The 20982-nt window shown below is 35.3% G+C and overlaps 1 protein-coding gene across 1 annotated transcript; it reads right to left on the bottom strand.

The window, feature by feature from the left end:
* Positions 1-3860: 3860 nt before the first annotated feature.
* Positions 3861-19624, bottom strand: LOC123547136 (uncharacterized). The gene is made up of 11 exons (XM_053524068.1): positions 19436-19624; positions 13297-13446; positions 12619-12751; positions 10912-11010; positions 10236-10418; positions 9086-9249; positions 7387-7834; positions 6909-7005; positions 5871-6016; positions 5458-5661; positions 3861-3949 (listed from the first exon to the last, which is right to left on the bottom strand). The coding sequence occupies exons 1-11, from the start codon at positions 19622-19624 to the stop codon at positions 3861-3863; spliced, it is 1902 nt and encodes a 633-aa protein (XP_053380043.1).
* Between the last annotated feature and the right edge of the window lie 1358 nt (positions 19625-20982).

Genomic DNA, 20982 nt, shown 5'->3' with positions numbered 1-20982 from the left:
GGGAATCAGTAGGGAAAGTTATCCAAGTTCTTTTTTCTGTAAAATTGACGATATACGATGTATGTTTGTGATAAAAAACATTTAACATGTGATTTAAATGGGTTTGTATCATATTTTCCCATTATGTACCATGGCTCTGGGTCTTTCCATACCTTGTCTGAAGCCGGCAGAGGCCTGTAGAGAATGGCACATTACATCCTCTTACGATCAGACTAAATCAAACTATTTCCGTTATTAATTTACTTAACTGCATTCCATGATTTATAGATGTTGATAGAAACATTTATGTACAATGATCTTGATAAAACATCCACAATAAGCATCTATTCGTATTGACAACAAACAGCAATTTTGAAGACAGAATGTTAGTTCTTCAGTTTGTTAAAAATGATTTAACAACCATATTGTTTTGTTTATCTTAAATCATTAATCACCACAGAATAACTTTATCATTATGGATTAACGTCAAACTATTACGCCAAATTTCAGCTGATCCAGTGTGCAGAAACGCTTTTCGGTGCAGCTTTAGCCATGTGTGCATACCTTTGTCGAATGTTTGTGATACAAAACTACAGTGTCCACATGGAGACGATGAAGAATTGTGTGATTTCAATTGTCCGAAAAACTGTACATGTGAAGGCTATAGTGTCACTTGTTCTGGACAGTCGTATAATGTATTCAACTTTTTACCAGGTTCAGTTCGCACTCTAGATGCAAATGACTGCAATGGGTTTAACGGAACTCTAGATATACAGCTTAGATTTTACTTTTTAATCGAAATGAATATTTCATTTTCAAGTTTAGAACTGATCAAAAAGGAATCTTTTACACACACACCAAATCTGTTGAGGTTAGATTTAAGTTATAATTTACTTACTATTATCCAATCGAACGTGTTTAATGCATTAAAATATTTGAGGATGTTGCGAATTTCGGGAAACAGACTGATATCTTTGATTGAGCCATTTGCCTTTAATGGTTTGACATTAACACAAATAACCATTTCTTACACAAAATTAAAAGTTATCATGAAAGACAGTTTCAATGGATTAAACCTATCGAAATTGGATTTGTCACATAATTTAATCGAAACAGTTGAAGATTTTGCTTTTGAGCGCCTGATAGTAAATGAGCTTGATATAACTTTTAATCCAATAAAGAACTTTAAAAAGGCAATGTTTAATGGCTTGGTAGGCCTACACAAACTTAAAACACCAAAGTACAAATTTTGTTGCATGCGCCCAATTTATTTGGAAGAGCAAGACTGTTTTCCACACAGAGATGAATTTTCGTCGTGCGGCGATTTGATGAGGCGAACTACTCTTCAGTTTTTACTTTGGATCATAGGTATTCTTGCTATTTCTGGAAATATCTTCTCTATAGTGTATCGAGCGTATTTTGACAAGAAACGTCTGAAAATGGTGTATGGAATTTTTGTGACAAATCTTGCTATGGCTGATTTATTGATGGGAGTGTATATGCTTATTATTGCCGTAGCTGACAGTGTGTACCGTGGTAGGTGAGTTATCGCTATCAGTCATCAAAATATAGAAAATCTATATATTTTATAACACAGTATTTACCCTAAGGGGTACCAAATGTTTAAAGACTGAGTGAGAACTATAGAGTCTTTATATATTTTATGTCAGTCCATTTGCTCCAGATGATTACATTGTAGGGTATCAACTTCATTAAATTGTCAAAAAAGAATATTAGTGTCTTTGACGTTGCTCTAGTCGTGTTTATCAATTTTCAGTTCAAACATAACCTACATTTGGCATGATGGGAATCAGATATTTTTGATAATTTATATAGCTTTTGTAATGTTGTGATTTTTAAATCGTGTTTTAAAAATAACGTATCTTCTCAGTCTTTTTATATTATCACGCACTTATTCCTTTTTTACCCTCTAGTAAACATTATTATAACAGAAAACAGTGACATTTTATGTCAGCTTTACAAAATTGTTTTGCTTATAAATTACAAATTACTTGAAATATTTGTGTTAGTTCATATTTTTTTCTGTCTGTCCGTTTTATATGTATCATACCGGTATTCCTTAGGTATTGCATTTTTATTTTCATTTTTCTTTTGTTCAAAGATATATTGAAGAAGATGAGCATTGGAGAAGAAGCGTTTGGTGCACCTTAGCCGGAATATTATCTACTGTTTCTTCTGAAGCTAGTGTTCTACTTATTTCCCTGATTACAGTAGACAGGCTTCTTGTTATTAAATACCCATTTGGATCAGTGCGAATTTCAACACGTCTTGCCAAAGTGATGGCCCTATTTTGCTGGATCGTTTGCTTTCTTATAGCTATTTTACCTATTGCACAGTCAAAATATTTTGGAGATCAGTTTTACTCTAAATCCGCTGTGTGTCTAGCGTTACCACTTACAAAAGATCGGTCTACCGGGTGGTTGTACTCTATAGTTATTTTTATCGGGTTCAATTTCGTAACATTTGTTATGATAGCACTTGGCCAAACAATGATCTACTATGAAATTAGGCATCAGTCATTAGCGATGAGAAAGAACAGCTCTGCAAGACGGAATGATTTAAAAGTTGCCAGGAATCTGTTGCTTGTTGTTACAACTGATTTTTCGTGTTGGTTTCCGATTGGATGCATGGGTATGCTAAATCTAATTTTGAAAATTATTGACTTAAACCTTTAGTCCAATAATGAGAATATTATGTAATAACCTAAAATATTTCATTTTTATAGATTTAACTATACCAAATATTACCTTGATATTACGGCTTCCTTATCTTATCAACATATCCCTATGTTAATCCGAACTAAACAGCATATCTTTGCCATTTTCTTAGAGGTATAACTTCACCGCAAATTATTTAAAGTTAGAAGTAGATTCTTTTGAAACACTAAGCACTACTTGATCATAACTGTAATTTTTGAATGATATCTAAGGCTAGTCTCAATGCCGTATAAACATTCATTTTATTTTTTAATCAAACATTGATATTTCATTGTATTACTATCATAGATTACAATTAATTTTTAGGATTAATGTTTTCTTTCGTTGTGAAGTTATGCCTTTGAACGACATGGGCGTAATTTGCACATATTGCTGATGACTAAGTTAATGCGGCTGTTTGTCTCACGTATATCTAAAAGAAGTCGTTGTTAGAAAACAGGGGAATAATTATTGGGTCGATGGCAGTATATTAAAATGAATGCATTATACTGCCCAAGTAGCATTACAGCTTAGGTTTTAAGACCTCCAAAAATAACGCTCTCGAAGAAGAATGTTAGTATTAAGTCATATTCACATATCGTCCGTGTCACTGTGTAAATACATAATAAGGTGAAATATTTTCTGTTTTGCTTCTGTAGGTTTATTGTCTGTGAACGGATACACTATACCTGGAGAGGTGTACGCATGGACTGCAGTTTTAATACTACCCATTAATTCTGCCATTAACCCATTTTTGTATACATTAATGGCTATAATCAATAGCAAGGTAAAACATCAAAACGATTAACTTGTTTTTCTTTGGTAATTATTTTGTTACAAATCTGTGAAATTTTATTTCTTTTACGAAGTCAGAGTTGTTATCTATTTATACCCTAAACCTTTAGCCGCTATTAGCAATGAAAGTTTTTAAATATTTTATGTCATCCGTTACATACAAAATCGTTACCACCGAATCCGAAATTGAAACTCGCTTTATAAAATTGCGTCAATTTCCTTTTTCAGAAATTCAACCCGAGCGTAAACGAACAACAGAGTATGTCAGAGCATATTGGAGGTACATTGCAATGAGAAAAAAACATCTTCTTGTTACCATTATCTTGCTTATGCAATCACTAAACAGGGCTTTGCATTGAAATTAACGGATCAATCGAGTGCAGCGTAAAACTTCATCATTTTAAGTACATCTGGCGATTCCTTCTCTATATTCAATCGAGCCCACTCATTTACAGTACCTACAAGTAAATAAGACGAAATCAGTAGAAAAAAGCAAGAGCTATTAAATTCAAAAATGTTATGTTCAAATGACTGTCTGTAAATGCAACTGCTGATGTAAGTTTGTATGTGCGACTTTAACCTGATAGAGGTCATCTACAGGCTGCATACAGTTATTACGTGATGCCTGACAACTGAATACTTTCAAGTACTCTAAAGCGTTCTCAACATATTGGTCGGAAACAAATTTCAGCAAGGTCACTTGACCTTGGTCTACTTACCCATAAAAAATACAGATAATCTCCTGATCACAGGCTATCATCATATGAAGTTATACAAAGCAGACAAAGCGTTCTCCAGTGACATATCTCTGTCTGAAGGTCACTGAGACCCTGACCCTTTTAAACAATCGTTGGTCATCTACTGGCAACAAGCTATAGTCCTTTGAAGTTTAAAAATACAGGTAAAAGCCTTCTTTACTTATTGATTGGAAACAGTTTTCAGTCTGAAGGTTACTTTACCTTGACCTTTGAACTACTGACCTCAAAATAATAGTTGTCATCTTATGATCATAGGCTACAATCATATGAAATCTAACTACTGTAGGCAAAAGCGTTTTTTTTCTTATTAAGAGGAACACATTTTCAGTCTGCATATCATAACGACCTTAACCTTTGTCTATCTGATCCAAAAAACAGTAGAGATCATCTTCTGGTCACAGACAATCGTCAGATGAAGTTAGACAACTGTAAAGCCTAAGCATTTTCTAGTTAATGATCTGAACTCAAGGTCACTGTCACCTTAACCTTTGACCAAGTAACTCCAAACCAACAGGGGTCAATCGGTCACATTCAATCATCCTTTGAAGCTGAACGATTTTATGATCAAACGTTTTTTTTTTACTTTCTGTGCAGACACTGTTGTCAAGCGGAATGTCACTTTGATCTTGACCTTTGAGATACTGATCCCCAAAATAATGAGGTCGGGCAGTCATCTACTGAAGCTCGACTACTTTAGGACATAACATTATCTAGTTATTGATGAAAAACCAAACGGTATATCGACTACCAGCCGACAAGGAGCAAAACAAACCACTTTTCTTTGAAGAGGCATAATAAGAATTGAATTCCAATACCAAAAACTGAAACCTATTCCGTTTGCAATAAATGTGCATTTCCAATTATTCTATAATCTTCCGTCAAAGTTACTACAATCCTCTTACAGGGAGTCAATGAGATCTGCACGATCACTTAGTTCGACAATCGTTTCTTGAACTATGATCGCTGTATGACTATGCAGTGAAGAATTACTACTCGATTACTCTAACTGGCATTAGATATCGCAGAGGAAATGTAATCAACGTCTTGCTTGGTGCTAGTGGAAATATTTCAATGAATTTATAAAGCATTCCCTTGTCTCTTTCATGAACAAATATCTTTGTTCCGGAAGCCAGCTGGTCAGTTTCATTAATTGGGCGTTTAAAAACAATCAGGAATTTACGTTTTATGCATACAAAGATAGTAAATACCTTTTCTGTAGCATGAAGTCTGTTTCAGCCGCCTAGCAACAGGCAAACATTCCTTCCTACATCCAATATGGGGTGAACAATTTTCCATCACGAGGTCATAGGTTGCCTTCATGCTTGGTTTGCTAGGGTCATGAAGGTCTTTGAAACGGCAACCATGCATGACGTCACTGATATTGAAGGCGCATTCTGTTACATCCTTCCAGGCTGAACACAGGGGAATCGGAATGTTCTCTGGAAATGAAAAGCGTCGTGTTGTTGCTTCTAATAAAGAAAGCCGAAATAACATAAACTTAGTGCAAGGAAAGGTAATCACTCCAGAGAGTTTGGAACTATTCAAATGATTAGAGTATTTAACCACTATACATTTACATATCATTACGATGCTTATATTACATCTAATCTCCAACCCTTACCTTTAGGATAGTAAGTTATGAATCCATAACACATTTCGTCATAAGTACCATCACCCATAAACGTTGTTGTTGTTCTTGACATAGAGTTAAAGTTACATTCTGTCCTCATTTCATCACCAGGTTTAAGGACCAATGGTGTATCATAACTGTTAAAAAGGCAATATATACGTTATATAAGAAATATCAGGTGGGGGAGGTGGAGGGGTCTTCGGGTTTTGTTCCAGACAAGGGCAGGCACCGTGGTAGAACCACCGACTACCCGTACTCCAGGCATGTAAGGAATTCTACATCCAAGGGGAGGTTTTAATTCCGTATCGGTACGAGCCAAGCAATTCAAAGTTAGCGACAATAACCACTCCTCCGTAGAGACCAACCCTGCCTCATCCTCTCCAACCTTTAAATAGGAACAGATATCATTATATCTCGATGAGACATTTTATAATAAAATATTTGAAAATAGTTAAATTGTGATTTTATGGCTAGGCTCTTTTTGAAACGATTGAATATAAGTCATAAATAAATATAATGTGTAAACAGCGAATTTCATATATGTTTTAAAAGTTTACACAGATATTATTTCAAAAATAAATTGATCTAGCAAACATATGTAGTTAGCCTCCTTAGTCCATTAATGTAAGGGACACAATCCAAACCGTACAATACCGTGCAGGGGTCGTTAAAGGTTCATAATGCTGTAAATATGTTATCTTAAAAACAGATGAAACAGCTTTCCAAACAGATGTTATGCGTATTTACGCGATTAGAAAAGCACTGCTTTTAATGGTGCACATGAACTGTTAGAGACATAAAGGGAGGTAATAAAAAACAATAAATTCAATAAAAACGTTCTAGTATATTTGGCAATATTCAAAGCTTTAACAAATGTTAAAGAAAGTAACAATCGGTAATAGGATTTAACAAAGTTAATGTATTTTATGTTCATAACAGAAACATATTGTAAACAAAGGGATTATGAGCATTTAAACTTGCTTTACTTCATTCAGAGCTGCGTATCCCCTAAATCTGTCAGATACTTACATGTGTAATTCAGGTGTGTTGTAATCATATTTAGGATCGTACGTTATGTCCTGAATTTTTCTTCCATCACGAATCAGCTCGACCTTCTGAGAAACCCCTTTAAAACGAAAAAATTATGTAAAGTAAAGTGTAAAGTATAAAGTAATGTGTTTGTTAATTACAGTGTCACCCCTACTGAAAGGCGCAACAAAGTTGGCTTATGAAGCACCTACATAAATTGAACAACATTACTTCCTGATTCCTATGTTTTTAATGCCAAGCACCAGGCAGGTAGGAAATCGGTAACCATTATCTATCTTTCTGGCGGCTCACCAACCGGTCTCCTTTTTAGTAACAAGTCCCGCCTATGACAGACAGAGCTAAAACCTTCGACCTCCCGATTGCGGGACAGGTACCTTATCCATTAGGTCACCACAGCTCGGTGTATATATGTATGTTATGTATTTCAAACACGCAATTTATTTTACACGAAACTTGCACTTTGATGAAAAGAAATAATTACTTTTTTGTCTTGGTTTAATTACATGATAGATCCTAACACTTAAAAAATCATTTAACAGCGTGTCTCGGCCTCGTGAAAAAAAAATCACTTGACGTTTCTGCAACCTCAGACAAATGGTATTGACTATAGACCGGCAAGTCAATCGATAAGTGTACGTTAATATAATGCTTGTTTCATTACTAAGCCCGTGCATATGGTTGAATGCTACTGGAACTTTAACTTCATCCTTAATAAGCCACTTTGAACACTCAGACGAACATACGCCGGTGAACTGAACATGTTCCTCTCCTGGTGGAATAACTAGATGGTCTTGTCCGACGGATAGGATTCCGGCGTCGTATTGTCGTAACTTTTTGGTCAGATGTAAAACCATACCAGAACTGTCTGTATAGTCGGATCGTTGCTCCGGGTTATTCCAGTGAAGCTTGAAAACGGATATAGATTCTCGATATATATAAATCAGCGTTTAAGTTTATGAAACAAGAGGGACATTATGAACCTATAATGCCCACTAGACTTTCACACATCAAACCAGTTAAACAAGATTTCTGAAAAGTAGTGGTTTCCCTTTTTTTTCGAAAACTGGCCAGCGCCCCTTAGCAACTGTTTTGATTTTGTTTTGACAAATCGGAAACAAATTTGCATATTGTTATGGAGAGGGTCACCCAAAGAACCTTTGCTAAACAGTACCAACAGTTTATGAGATGTCACTTGAAGATGTTTCTATTTTAGCCATGTTGTTACATATCAGAATCCCCTAAATGCTCTAAATAAATTACTAGTATTCTAAAAATGGGCCACCAGTTTCTGAAAATAAAAATTGTAATGTTGTCCATGTAAACGTATAGCGAAAAGTGACCTTCACCCATAACGTCTATGTTAAGAAAAATCATAAAAATGAACAATCTTGATTTCTATGGATCCGGCTACAATGCATTTGACGAACAGTATAATTTGAACAGTCTTTCTAAAAACCGCTTAGGGAACATCCGTGGAAAATTATTTTGAAATTTGGCCACTACTTTGTATCGAAAAGATTTTTTTAAGTTTCCAATATATACAGGTAAAGAAAAGTGGCCACGCCATCTTGTGGCAATATTTGTGATGATTCGGAATACTTTGAACAATCTGGTAGAGAGTTGCCAAAGGTTCATGTGAAACTATTTTAAAGTCGGGCTAGCGGTTACTGACAAGACCTTTTTTAAATTTCCACTATGTACAAATAGGGTTAAGTGACCACGCACCCTGTCAATCCTTTTTGAGTGGATCTGGTTAATTTGACCAGTCTTTGACAGGTCAACTAATGATTATTTGAGATCACAATGCGCATCCCTTGCTCGGATTGGAGCAGACAATCGATAAAATCTTCAAATGCTTTTATCGTTTTTTATCATATTTATATAAATTTATAAATCTTTGGAAATATATTTGCAAAAATGTACAGACTTATAATCTTTCTAAATATAAATATATAAATCTTTGAAGATTTTAGCGAATAAGATACGTTGATAGCATGTGAATTGAAATATTTGGTACAGAGGGAACCTATAATCACTCAAAGAACTATGATTCAGCTTTGCTGTTACAGCAACAGTTTAAATACAGCCTATTATAAGCTATTTAACTTTGTCAGTAGTAACTTGAGGTGTTCAGTGAAAGGATTATGACAACTAACTTGAATCACTCCTCGCTTATATCCGTTCCTCCCGATGCGGAAACCCATGTCCCTGTGGGCACACTCCCCTAGCATCCCGAAGCTCCAGATCCCTATGATCGCTTTGCAGTTCTTGTCTACTTCCATCGCACAGTCGTAAGGTACTCCAGGTGGGTTTTCTGTATCTAAATAGGTTAAGAATGAAACTTAAGCCAAGTCAAAATTTCATACTTGAAAAAAAATGAACCCTCACTATACAGATCTTACGTATTGACAAAAAATATGTTTGTTTGTATATACAGTATCGGAAGTTTGGTTAAAATTTACACACTAAATAAATGTATAAATAGCCAACGAATGAATTTGAACTACCATTAAAAACTGGCAGTTTTTTAACACATGGCTGCTACTAATTAGCTGTGAATGCAGCATATATATACAGTTATTTATTTGACACCTTACTTCAACAATGAAGTATAGAATGTACTTTAATCGTATATGTTGTCAGATCATTATAAAATCTTTAAGAGTATCAACCTATTCATACAGTTAAAGCATACGAAGATGTTTGAAATCTTTTAAGGGATATATAGGCTCCTACCATGGCCGTCACCATATATATAAATGCCATATAAACTTTCTCGAGAGACCACGGCTATAAAGAGACCACTTTTGTGTTATTAAAGAACAGTTTATGCTGTACTAAGAGATCATTTATGTTAGCAGGCCACTTTTTTCTTCCCTTGGGTGGTCTCTTAATGCAAGATGTACTTTCCTAACTGGTTTTAACGCCATATAATTACCTAACTGTTTCGTCGCCATATAACTTCCTACCTGTTCCGTCGCCATATAATTTCCTGCCCGTTCCGTTGCCATATATTCTTACTACCTGTTCCGTCGCCATATCATTTCCTACCTGTTCCGTCGTAATATAACTTCCTACCTATAATTTTCTACCTCTTTCGTCGACATATAACTTCGTACCTGTTCCGTCGCCATATAAATTCCAACTTGTTCTGTCGCCATATAATGTCCTACCTGTCCGTCTCTATATAACTTTCTACCTGTTCCGTCGCCATATTGTTTCCTACCTGTTCTGACACCACATAATGTCTTACCTGTCCGTCTCTAGATAACTTTCTACCTGTTGCGTCGCCATATTGTTTCCTACCTGTTCCGTCGCAGCCCATTAGCAGAATATGGTGCATAATGTTTAGATTGTCAAGCACGGGCTCATTGGCCACCAAGTGATAGTCGCCATCTTGAGGATAATCAAAGACCATACACTTGTATATAGTTTCCCGAGAATCAACTGGTGTATCCGCAGGAAGTCGGAATGTTACATTGGTCGTCCCTGGAAAAACGACATTTATTTTACAATTTGTAAATGTATAGGTGATTGTTGGCAGAAAACTTATATTATTTTCTAAGCCGAATTAACCAGTTATGCGTTACCACACCGTACTTAAAGCACCTAAAATTTGTCGCTCTTAAATTAGTTATTACAAGCTTTTAATTATTAGACATGAGATTTCCTATGGCTAAGCTACAGTAAAAGTTCAGCTCATAAAATTAGATGGTTAATTGTTTCGGATATGCATGTCAGAGAACACGGTCGAGGAAATAGGGCATCTCAAGCTGGAAGCGTTTGAAAGTCGAAATATATGGGTGCAAGAAATGAACTAGCCGATCGTTAGAACCATTTGATTTTTTCCTCATCTAGTTTTTAAAATTTTTTACCATAATTGTCTGTAATGATAGCGAGTAATTCACACTTTCAGCATATGCTTTTTGCACTTGGGCTGCACTTGAGCCTTTGGTCGTATATGTGAAGAGTAATTGCTTACCTTCTTCATGTATAGCCGGACAATCCAACTTATTTGAGCCGCACTTGAAAAATGTTGTCTTGTCCTTGCATTCAAGGCTGTTCCAGGGATCACAGACACCTGCAATGAGACAAAGAGAGATGGTGCCGAACATTAACCGTCGTTAATCTTGTTTCCCTTCAGTCAGATAATTCAATCTTGTAATTTAATGTCAAAAATATATAAGTAAGATGTTGATGCCCGACCAAAACTACTGAATGCGAATAAAAATCCAGTAATATAAACAAAAAGTTAGTTCCATATCTCACATTTCATGTGCTATCCTTTCATTTTCCTAAGCGCTTGCATGGCTCTAAAGAGGGGTTCCCAGTTAGGTGTCTGCGCAAAATGTTTTTTGATTTTATTAATATTTTGAGGTAATATACCTACATGTATTCAGTTTCATTAAGAAGTGTTAATGTTACCAGTTTTTACTTACTTCTATAGATATTCACATTTAAAGTGGGTGGGGTAATCTGACATGTGACCAGCCAGGAACACAATTTCTGTTATTCTTTTAAAAACAGTTCTATCTTTTTACCTGAAACTTTCATGGTAAAATAACTATGCAATGGACATTCACACAACATGTTTCATTTTAAATTGTACTGAATACTTTTTTAATCACAGAGCCACAAAGTGGTCTAATCAAATTTACTGATTTTCAATGGACGAACTTTACCAAAAAGCTAAAACATTTTTCATTAGTTGAGATATTAAGGTGTTATTTTCAGCAGATATTGTAAACTAAATAAACATTAAAATGACAGTATATCAGTATATTCTGATTAATATTGGTAGAGTGGTACACTCTCAAACTGGGAAAAAGTGGGTGGGGTAAATAAATATTCGAAGCAACACTACAAAAATTGTACAGTTGTTAAGAAATGGCCTCAGATTGTCTATTACTATCTTAATTTTATTAAATACAGCATTGATAGATAAATTTTAACAAAATAACAAAAAAATTCCCATTTTATACATGTGTGTCATGGAAAAAGCATGGACCTTGAACATGACATGTAGACAAACCAAATTAACTAATGAAAAATGTTTTAGCTTTTTGGTAAAGTTCGTCCATTGAAAATCAGTAAATTTGATTAGACCACTTTGTGGCTCTGTAATGAATAAAGTATTCAGTACAATTTAAAATGCAACATGTTGTGTGAATGTCCATTGCATAGTTATTTTATCATGAAAGTTTCAGGTAAAAAGTTAGAACCATTTTTAAAAAAATAACAAAAATTGTGTTCCTGGCTGGTCACATGTCAGATTACCCCACCCACTTTAAATGTGAATATCTATAAAAGTAAGTCAAAACTAGTAACAACAATACTTGTTAATGAAGCTTAATACATGTAGGTATATTACCACAAAGTATAAATAAAATCAAAAAAAACATTTTGCGCAGACACCTAACTGGGACCCCCCCCCCCCCCCCCCCCCCCCCCCCTTTAACTTATCACCGAATGACAGACATTTTGAAAATACAACTGTGATGTTGAATCAAACCTTTATGCTAGCTGAAATAAATGTACCGCACAGTAGCAAAAAGATTTTATGCTTGGAAGACATTACTTCATAAATAACGTCTCTGCATCTAATTGTAATGTTGATAAGGTATAAATGAGATATACACAGTTATATTATAAGCTATTAAAAGACAGAAAACACTTAAATCCCTGTAACCTGGGTGAGAGAGTTCAGTGTTCTGGGCTGGTTCCTTGCCGACCTCCCAAACACAGTCTGGGTCTCCGAGCTCCTGTCCGTTTGACAGTCCATCCCCGTCGCTGTCTTTCAAACATAGAGTTCTGTCCCATTTCTAAAACAAGGGCATATATGCAGTTTTTAATAAATAAGAATATGCGACTGTTCATTATTAAGATACAAATGTAGTTTCAAGGTCAGTCAAGGACTGTGTTTTAATAGCGGTTTTCCTGAGAGGTCTGAGGTTATGCCCCAACTTTCCGTCCATCCTACTCTTTAGCTCAAACTTCTGAATGAGACTATTGTACTCCAGAATGCATATTTGGTGTCATCTTCTACATTTTCATAGTTTGTGAGGTGATTATTCACCGTGTCCCACACTTGATTGCATACATTTAATGATACATAGTCAACGAACACGGCGAGTCGATTTCTTTTTGTCTGAAATGACTTAGGTCTTCAATCGAAAGAAAGCCATGCAATATGTATAAATGGCGAGGGTTTAGCAGAAATGTGCACATTTGACATTGTCCTGATGCCATGATCTTGGATACATGTCTTGACAAGATTATTCTTCTCTCTAATAAATTTCGGTCGATCGAACAGGGAAAAACGACAACAACCATCTATCTACACATACATAATATGAAGAAAAACTACCTTTCCATTCGCATGAAAATCAAGACCGAATACATTTCTGACACCTCCTCCTTGCTCATTTTCATGCCCGACCCCCATCCAGACATCTCCTGGTCTACAAGGGTGGGGCACGTTAGCTCCATTCGGTATTCGGTCCTGGAAGAATCGAAACTATGGCAACACGTTACCAGGAACAACACACTCACAATTATACGCAAACTGAAAATGAGAAAAAAATATATCGAAGATAAGGAAAGACAAGAGTTCCGCTTGTGTGAAGGAGTGTGAAGGCTGTTGCACATTTCATTAGGACCAGTTTAACCAAGTCTGTGGTTCACTTTCTTGGTTGCGTTCTAAGCTTCAAGGGGATCTTCTTATAATTCCGTTTTATCCCTTACCCTATTAAATATAAAGAACTCGTCCTTCTTTCAATTTAGACAGTACCATTAACTGTTAAAAGGGATGCTTTTCAAATATATACTGACTGAATGGCGAACAGTGCAGATCATGATCAGACTGCGCGGATGTCAGGCCCAACATGATCTACACTGGTTGCAAAGGAAGAATCAGTCGTGTTTAGCATGATAAGGGTTCTTATACCACTTTGCAAATTGGCGCATCTATGTTATTTGTATAAAACTGACATACGCATGCATGTGTTGCAAGATATGGTTGAAGCAGTTGTTTGCTATAACACCATAAAGGCCACCATTTTCAATTCTCAGATTCACCACAAACAGTGAAAATATTTGTATTGAGAGACCATCTGCCAACAGAGACCACATTTTTTTTTCGTTTCCAAAGGGGGATCTTTACATGTTATTGAAATATAACAATGTAAGATATCTGATAGATACGCAATGAAGTGTTACTGGTTGCGTGTAAATACGTACCGTGGCCTCAGCGCGAAACTAGTCTGTCTGCTTCTATTTCTATATACACATAGACTAGTTTCGCGTTGAGGCCACGGTATGTAAGTTCATAATAACTTTCACTCGTGAAACCTTGCATTTTACTCGTGATTATGCCACACGTGGAAAGAGCGCTTAGAGTGTAGTTGTTGTAAGACTGAAACAATTATTCTTCAAAGATCTTCAAAAGAAAAGTACATGTAAATATACTGATAATTGCTAAAAATCACTCTTTATTGAAAATTCATTAACTTTTAAAAATGTGATTTTACAGATTATAATTTTGTCATGTATTAGCTGATACAAGAAAACTCTTAAAAGTGATATTTCTCGGTCAGTGGAGATGGAGAAAATCATCCGGGCTTGGGGGAAGGTGAAATAACATTTAATGAAATCTTTAACCGATCTCTAAATGCCCGAACCATAACCCCGAACCTTAACCCAAGTACAAAAGTTCAAGCTGTAACACATCCAATAAATATGTCAAACTAGGTTACCATTGTTCAGAAGTAGACAATTTAAATGAAATAATTATATCGTACTGTTCTTGTATGATGTTGTTGTTAAAGATCTAACTAGCTACAAGACCTGCGGAGGTTGTGTCAGTGCGCGGGACTAAATATATCTAGTAATGTATCATGTACTTTGTCTGGACACTTCGTACGTATCTCCGTATAATAGCATAGCTGTTCAACAAACAATATAAAGGCCAAATCTAAATAATTCTGCCTTTACAAATTCAGATCTGAGTTATTGTCGCTTTTGTTGGTGATTACGACAAGACTAAAACTGCCATCTACATAACTGCCAAAGCCAGAAGTAGTTTTCAAAAAGAAGCAAACTCCTTCAAAGGAAAAAAATCATTTTGAAAGACATGCTCTGTACGTAGAATGACTGACCTGTAATGCCACAAGAGACACAAAAAGTCTGGTTAAAATTTAAGTTTGAGCAGGCCCTTTTTGTGTAAATATGAATGCTTTATATTTATTTATTCTAGCTTTAATATAAAAACTAATAATTTAAATCGTCAATTCATGATTTACAGGTTTTTGCGCAATGAGGAAATAAAAGTATCTACATTTGTATCTGAAATCTTTCAAATTGGAAACGTTTTATTCCTGAATCAAGTTATTAAAAATGGAGGTTGTAAACGCTGGAATCACAGAACTATGCCTTGTGCTATAGAATTTGTCATGGAAACTCAGGTTATACACCACCACTACAATTTGGCCACAGATTGACTATATTTTCCTTGCAGCGAACATGACCCACGATTTTCTTTTGACTATTTATTTAACACTGGGGATGTTTTTGCAAGAAAATGTGAGCTACACACATTCAAGAAATGGAACATGTGTGCATATCAGCTTTTGGAAAGAAGGCCAGCTATTTTTTGTATATATAAGGACACATTCCAAGCAATTATGCATAGTTTGATTTTGACATTTGACAGTTCAATTAATAGACTCGTCTGCCAATTAGGGAGATCAACATGATTAACCTTGCCTTATTTAAGTCAGATTACACAATAACACTACCTAATTTAACGGACAGTTCCATTATTAAAAGTACAAAAACATTGCTGACCTCGAAACCGAGCTTATAAAACCCACACGCGTCAATGTCAATATAACATGGTCATTGGAACACATGCATCATTAAATGTAAGGTCATTCTGTCATCATACATGTCACTGTTGTTATTTGTTTTTTTTTTTTTTGACAAACAACATTATCAGTTCATTAAACCATATATTACTAAACTAATCTACTGAGTGTCCTCCAGGCTACGTACTTATATCACAAATATTCAAAAACCCACAGCTATTTCCTTATGTTCATATATTCAATAAATTACCGGAAAAAGTGAACTTTTGTCTAGCAAATATGGCATGTTCTAATCTCTGGCCTGGCCTGGCCTGGCCTGGCCCGATGAGCCCAATTTTCGACTAGGCCGGGCCAGGCCAGGCCAGACCAGACCAGATGTTATTGTCCATAGAGAAATGAATGGCATAAAATCTAAATATACAATTACAGTAACAGGCAGTATTAACCTGTATTGTTTACTTGCTGCATGTCAAACAAAATGAGAAACCAGTCCTCTGGAGTATCATTAATTAGCCGTTATTCATCTTATTTGAAATACAGATTTGCACTGAAGAAAATGGTGTAACTAAATGATAACTACCCATTTTTTCTGTGATCAAATTATTTAAAGTCAACTTTAACACTTGGTTTTAAAACTAATGGCTAATTTCATTGATAAGTTTACCTGCTGCAATATAACTGAGTATTTGCATGCAGTGAATGCATCTCTTTGGGAATTGTAATTACAGGTTGTGTCCCTACTATCCTTAGCTGACCTCTTAACTGTTCAGTTGAACTTTTAATGTGTGTTTGGTTTAATTAAGCTGATGTTCAATTTATTGAAGAGTAATGAAAATAATATTCATTGTGGGCCCTCTAACTCATTGTCAGGGTGTTGGCACTTTAGATTGTTGATATTTTTCTTGCACAAAAAATAATGGTGCTTTGTGTTTATGTTATTTCTATATATATTTAACGCTAAAAGATGCTCTTGAGCCTGTTTCACAAAACTTTGTAGGATATTTTTTAACATACTTAGATCAATATAAAAACAGTATATGTATCAGTATTTGTATAACCTAAACTCCAAAATTTATTTATCGCTTCCCTGCATACTATCCCAGATCCTAGAACGGAGATAGCATTATTTTATAAATTGAAAGTTGTTGTCCGTTAGTATTGACAGGTGCCACTCATTAATCTTCGCCAATATTTTCGGGCGTTTTCTTTATTTTACACCATATTTGTAACCTGAAAATATCTAAATTGACCAAAACAACATGCATAGTTTACCAATGGCACCGTGAGTGGCGTAGTGATAAGTTCTTCGACTTTCACGCATGTTACCGTGGGTTCGATTTCAATTCAGATTGTTTTCATTAAATGAATATAATGTCATTTTATCGATACTGTTTTTATTCTTACAGCATTTTATGGTAATAACTTGTATGTAAAAGAATGTCAAATACTTGCGTATTTCTTTCAATAAATGAACAATAAATCACGATTAAATGACAATTTTCCTGCATGCTAAGTTTACAGATGAAATTTTAAAAAAAAATTATAAAGAAAATGGTCAGTGTCTCGAACTCACAGTCCCGAGATTGGTAGCTGAACGTTTTGTCAGCACAACTATATCTGCATGTACGACCTGGCGGTAAAGAAATGTTTATATATTCTATTTGGTTTTCAATATTTATATTTTTATTTATGTTTGGGCACCGAAAATTTATTTACGGAAGCATACGGAATATTCTTGAGTGCTAGTTCAATAATTTCGGACAATACTAAATAATCCACAATAGATAAAATAATAATAATTAGTTAGGTTATTCAATTGGGGGAAAACCAAGCCACCAGTCAAGAGGTGGAGATCCCCTGATAATAGTCATAACAATTAATCAGGCATCACCTTTAAATTAGACTTAATAGTTATGTTAGCTACAGGCTTATTCCCAGGTGTATAATTTTACAGAGCGGGAATTCAAATTGTATTTATATAATGTCTGAAATATCCAAACTTACTCCTCAAGTAATAATTTTCAAAAGTCAGATTTAAAAGATGCAATAGAAATCACGTCCACCTTTTACAAAATTGAAATCTATGGCCTGGCCTGGCCCGGCCCAGTCGAAAAATGGGCTCTTTGGGCCAGGCCAGGCCAGGCCAGAGATTAGAACATGCCAGCAAATATTTTAGATACAAACAATTTGCACATTCAATTTAAACAAGTATTTGTATATATACAGAGGACATTACACGAGTGTCTTTTCGTAATTAATTTATTAAACGAGTTGAATAAAAGGATAAATGCGTTTTTTAAATTTTATCCAACGAGTGTAATAAATTCAATGTGGAAAGTGACAAATTGTAAAATTCTTTTTATCACATGTTAGCCTTTCCCATCGAAACATAATAAAATTCTACTTCCTTTTACTATATAAATATAAGTCAAATTGACTAACGTCTCTGCATGGCTTTATTACACTCCCGCGACGTCAAACATGTGATAAATACATATTCTTTTCCCAAAAGTTCTTTTTATATTTTTTTTTCTTTTCTTTTTTTAAATAAAAAGCGTGTGTTTGGGACATCTTTAAAAATTCGTTTAGCATAGAAAGTGTGCTCAAATTAATAACTAGCATTTTAAAGTCTTTGAATGGTGGACTATGGAAGACTTTTTGTGAAAACGTTCCCAAAATATTTGATTAAGGATATCCGCATTATGTGTTATTATATGAACGACTTGGAGCGGAACAATCAGGGAAAGAAAACTTTTTCCAGTTGCCCTTTATCTTTTATCAGTTAAGTAAAAGCGTAAAATCGAAAATTAAAAAGCGCTATATATTATAGCCATTTTAATTATTTCACCACTTCTCAAAACAGCAGGAATATTTTCGGAAACATAACATTTAAAAATAATTAAAAATCTAGCTGCAATTCAGTCGCTCTAATGTTCTAGTTATAAATACATCATCAATGTTATATGATTTTTTTTTCATCTCGGAACTTTTAGAATCATGAAAAGAGTAAGAAATGCAACATTTTAAAATATAATGTCGCAAAATTATTTCTGTTTTACATTTTTATAAATAAATAAATAACTGAAAATTTTGTCTCACCGTTCCATGGTTAATTTCAATCAGTCAATATATCGATGTGAAGTGGTCAGAGGTTAATGGAAATCTGGACATCCAATATACTGCGTACCATATATCAATGGTTGGTGGACGTAATAAGTAGTTCGGCCACTTTGATAGAAGTATAATAAGTAATGTCATTTGACATGTATTACTGCACATATTAACCTGTCACAAAATCTCCCCTGTGTTAGTAAATCGCTTTTATTTTGAAGCAGAATCACGGCTGCAGAGGCTCTATGTGTCATAAAATAATCAAAAACTAGGTCATGGTTGTCTTATTTATAAAAGTTTTAGTACATTCACTTACGATGTGTTGGATATTAAATGCTGAAAGCAAGCTAGAATTCTTGAGTTTTTATTCCCTTTAATTTCTTTTAGATCGTCTGACAATAAGCATTTGCCATTTAACATTTCAAATATAACATGTGGCATTAGGTATGTAGCATTTGGCGTTAAGTATTTGGTATTTAACATCATAAAGAACTGTTATTTAGCATTTGGCAATTAACACAGAGCACCGGCCTTCCATAGAGATAGTATACTATCAAACTTGGAAGCATAGTTCTTGGCGTGTTTCGGTGGTACAGCCAGGAAGCATAGTTCTTGGCGTGTTTCGGTGGTACAGCCAGAAAGCATAACTCTTGGCGTGTTTCGGTGGTACAGCCAGAAAGCATAATTCTTGGCGTGTTTCGGTGGTACAGCCATTGCCATCATCGTTTCTGTTGTTCGCCGTGTAATTTGTCAATTAATGAAAGCCACCTGACGACCAGGAAGAAGGGAACACAATCTGCTTGCGCCACTTGGCAGTTTAGAACGCGTGTAACACAAGTTGGTTAACACTGATATTAGCCCTCAAGTGTTGACTAAACAACTTTTTTTTCAGCGCAGATTGAGTCTTGCTGGTTTGTAAGACAGGGCTAGTCCGATTTGCATGCAAGTCAAATATTTATAAACCGAACAACGTTTGTAGCCGGGGCGTTGATTGATCAGTAAGAGTTTAAAAACTGACATGCAATATATTTGTATCTTTTTTTTGCCGGGAAACGTATTGTTTGTTTCTAAAACAGTGTTTAAATCTGTTCTCATCACCATTTCCAGAAAACGTGTCATATTGTTACCTTCTGAAAATATATAGTCTGTTTCTAAAATTATGAACCGGTTCACAGGGGAGATAACCGCTAAAAACCTACAAACTATACTGACATCGGATAAAAGTCAACGAACGGATTCCCTCAGTCAAGTGTTAGTTAGTTTTTAACATATTTCCACGTAAGTCGCCAATTCAAAAAGAGGGTGTCTAGATATTATTTGAACTTTTCACCAACACGTCCAAGACGGCAACTGCAGTAGGTATATACAATTTATCAGTATTATTATAACAACTATCTGACAAAGGTTGCATACCCTTTCAATATATAAAATGTACGTCTACTTTAACTGTTTTCAAACATTTTCATTAGTCGTTGTTTAAATCACCACACATCTCTTGTATATGCATTCAAGGACTTCGTTGACACCTTTCATTGGCCTTGAATTACGTTATGGAAGCCTAGCTGTGACTGATATTTTTGGCGTTTGCGTTAAAAACACAGAAAAATAAGCAGTATTGCGTTCATTCAACAGTGGACAGTTAACTATGGGAGCGTATATGGCACACCCTGATGGTGATATCATGTCGTCTATTTTGAGATGCAGTGTCCTCGTTTTCGCAATAGCACTAACTCCTCCAGGGAAGTCTGTTAATGTTTGTTTGTTTTTGTTTTTGCTGGATTTAACGCCGATTTTCAACAGTATTTCAGACATATAACGGCGGGAAGTTAACCTAACCGGTGTTCCTGGATTCTGTACCAATATACAAACCTGTTCTCCGCAAGTAACTGCCAACTTCCCCACAGGAATCAGAGGTGGAGGACGAATGATTTCAGACACAATATCGCTTATCAAATAGTCACGGAGAACATACGCCCGAGGATCGAACTCACGATCCCGCGATCCGTAGACCACCGCTCTACCTACTGAGCTAAGCGGGCGGGGTCTGTTAATGTATTGCAGCATAGGTGTATATCGTG

Source organism: Mercenaria mercenaria, chromosome 15 (genome assembly GCF_021730395.1).
Source record: "Mercenaria mercenaria strain notata chromosome 15, MADL_Memer_1, whole genome shotgun sequence".
NCBI lineage: Eukaryota > Metazoa > Mollusca > Bivalvia > Venerida > Veneridae > Mercenaria > Mercenaria mercenaria.
This window is presented reverse-complemented; position numbering and strand designations above follow the sequence as displayed.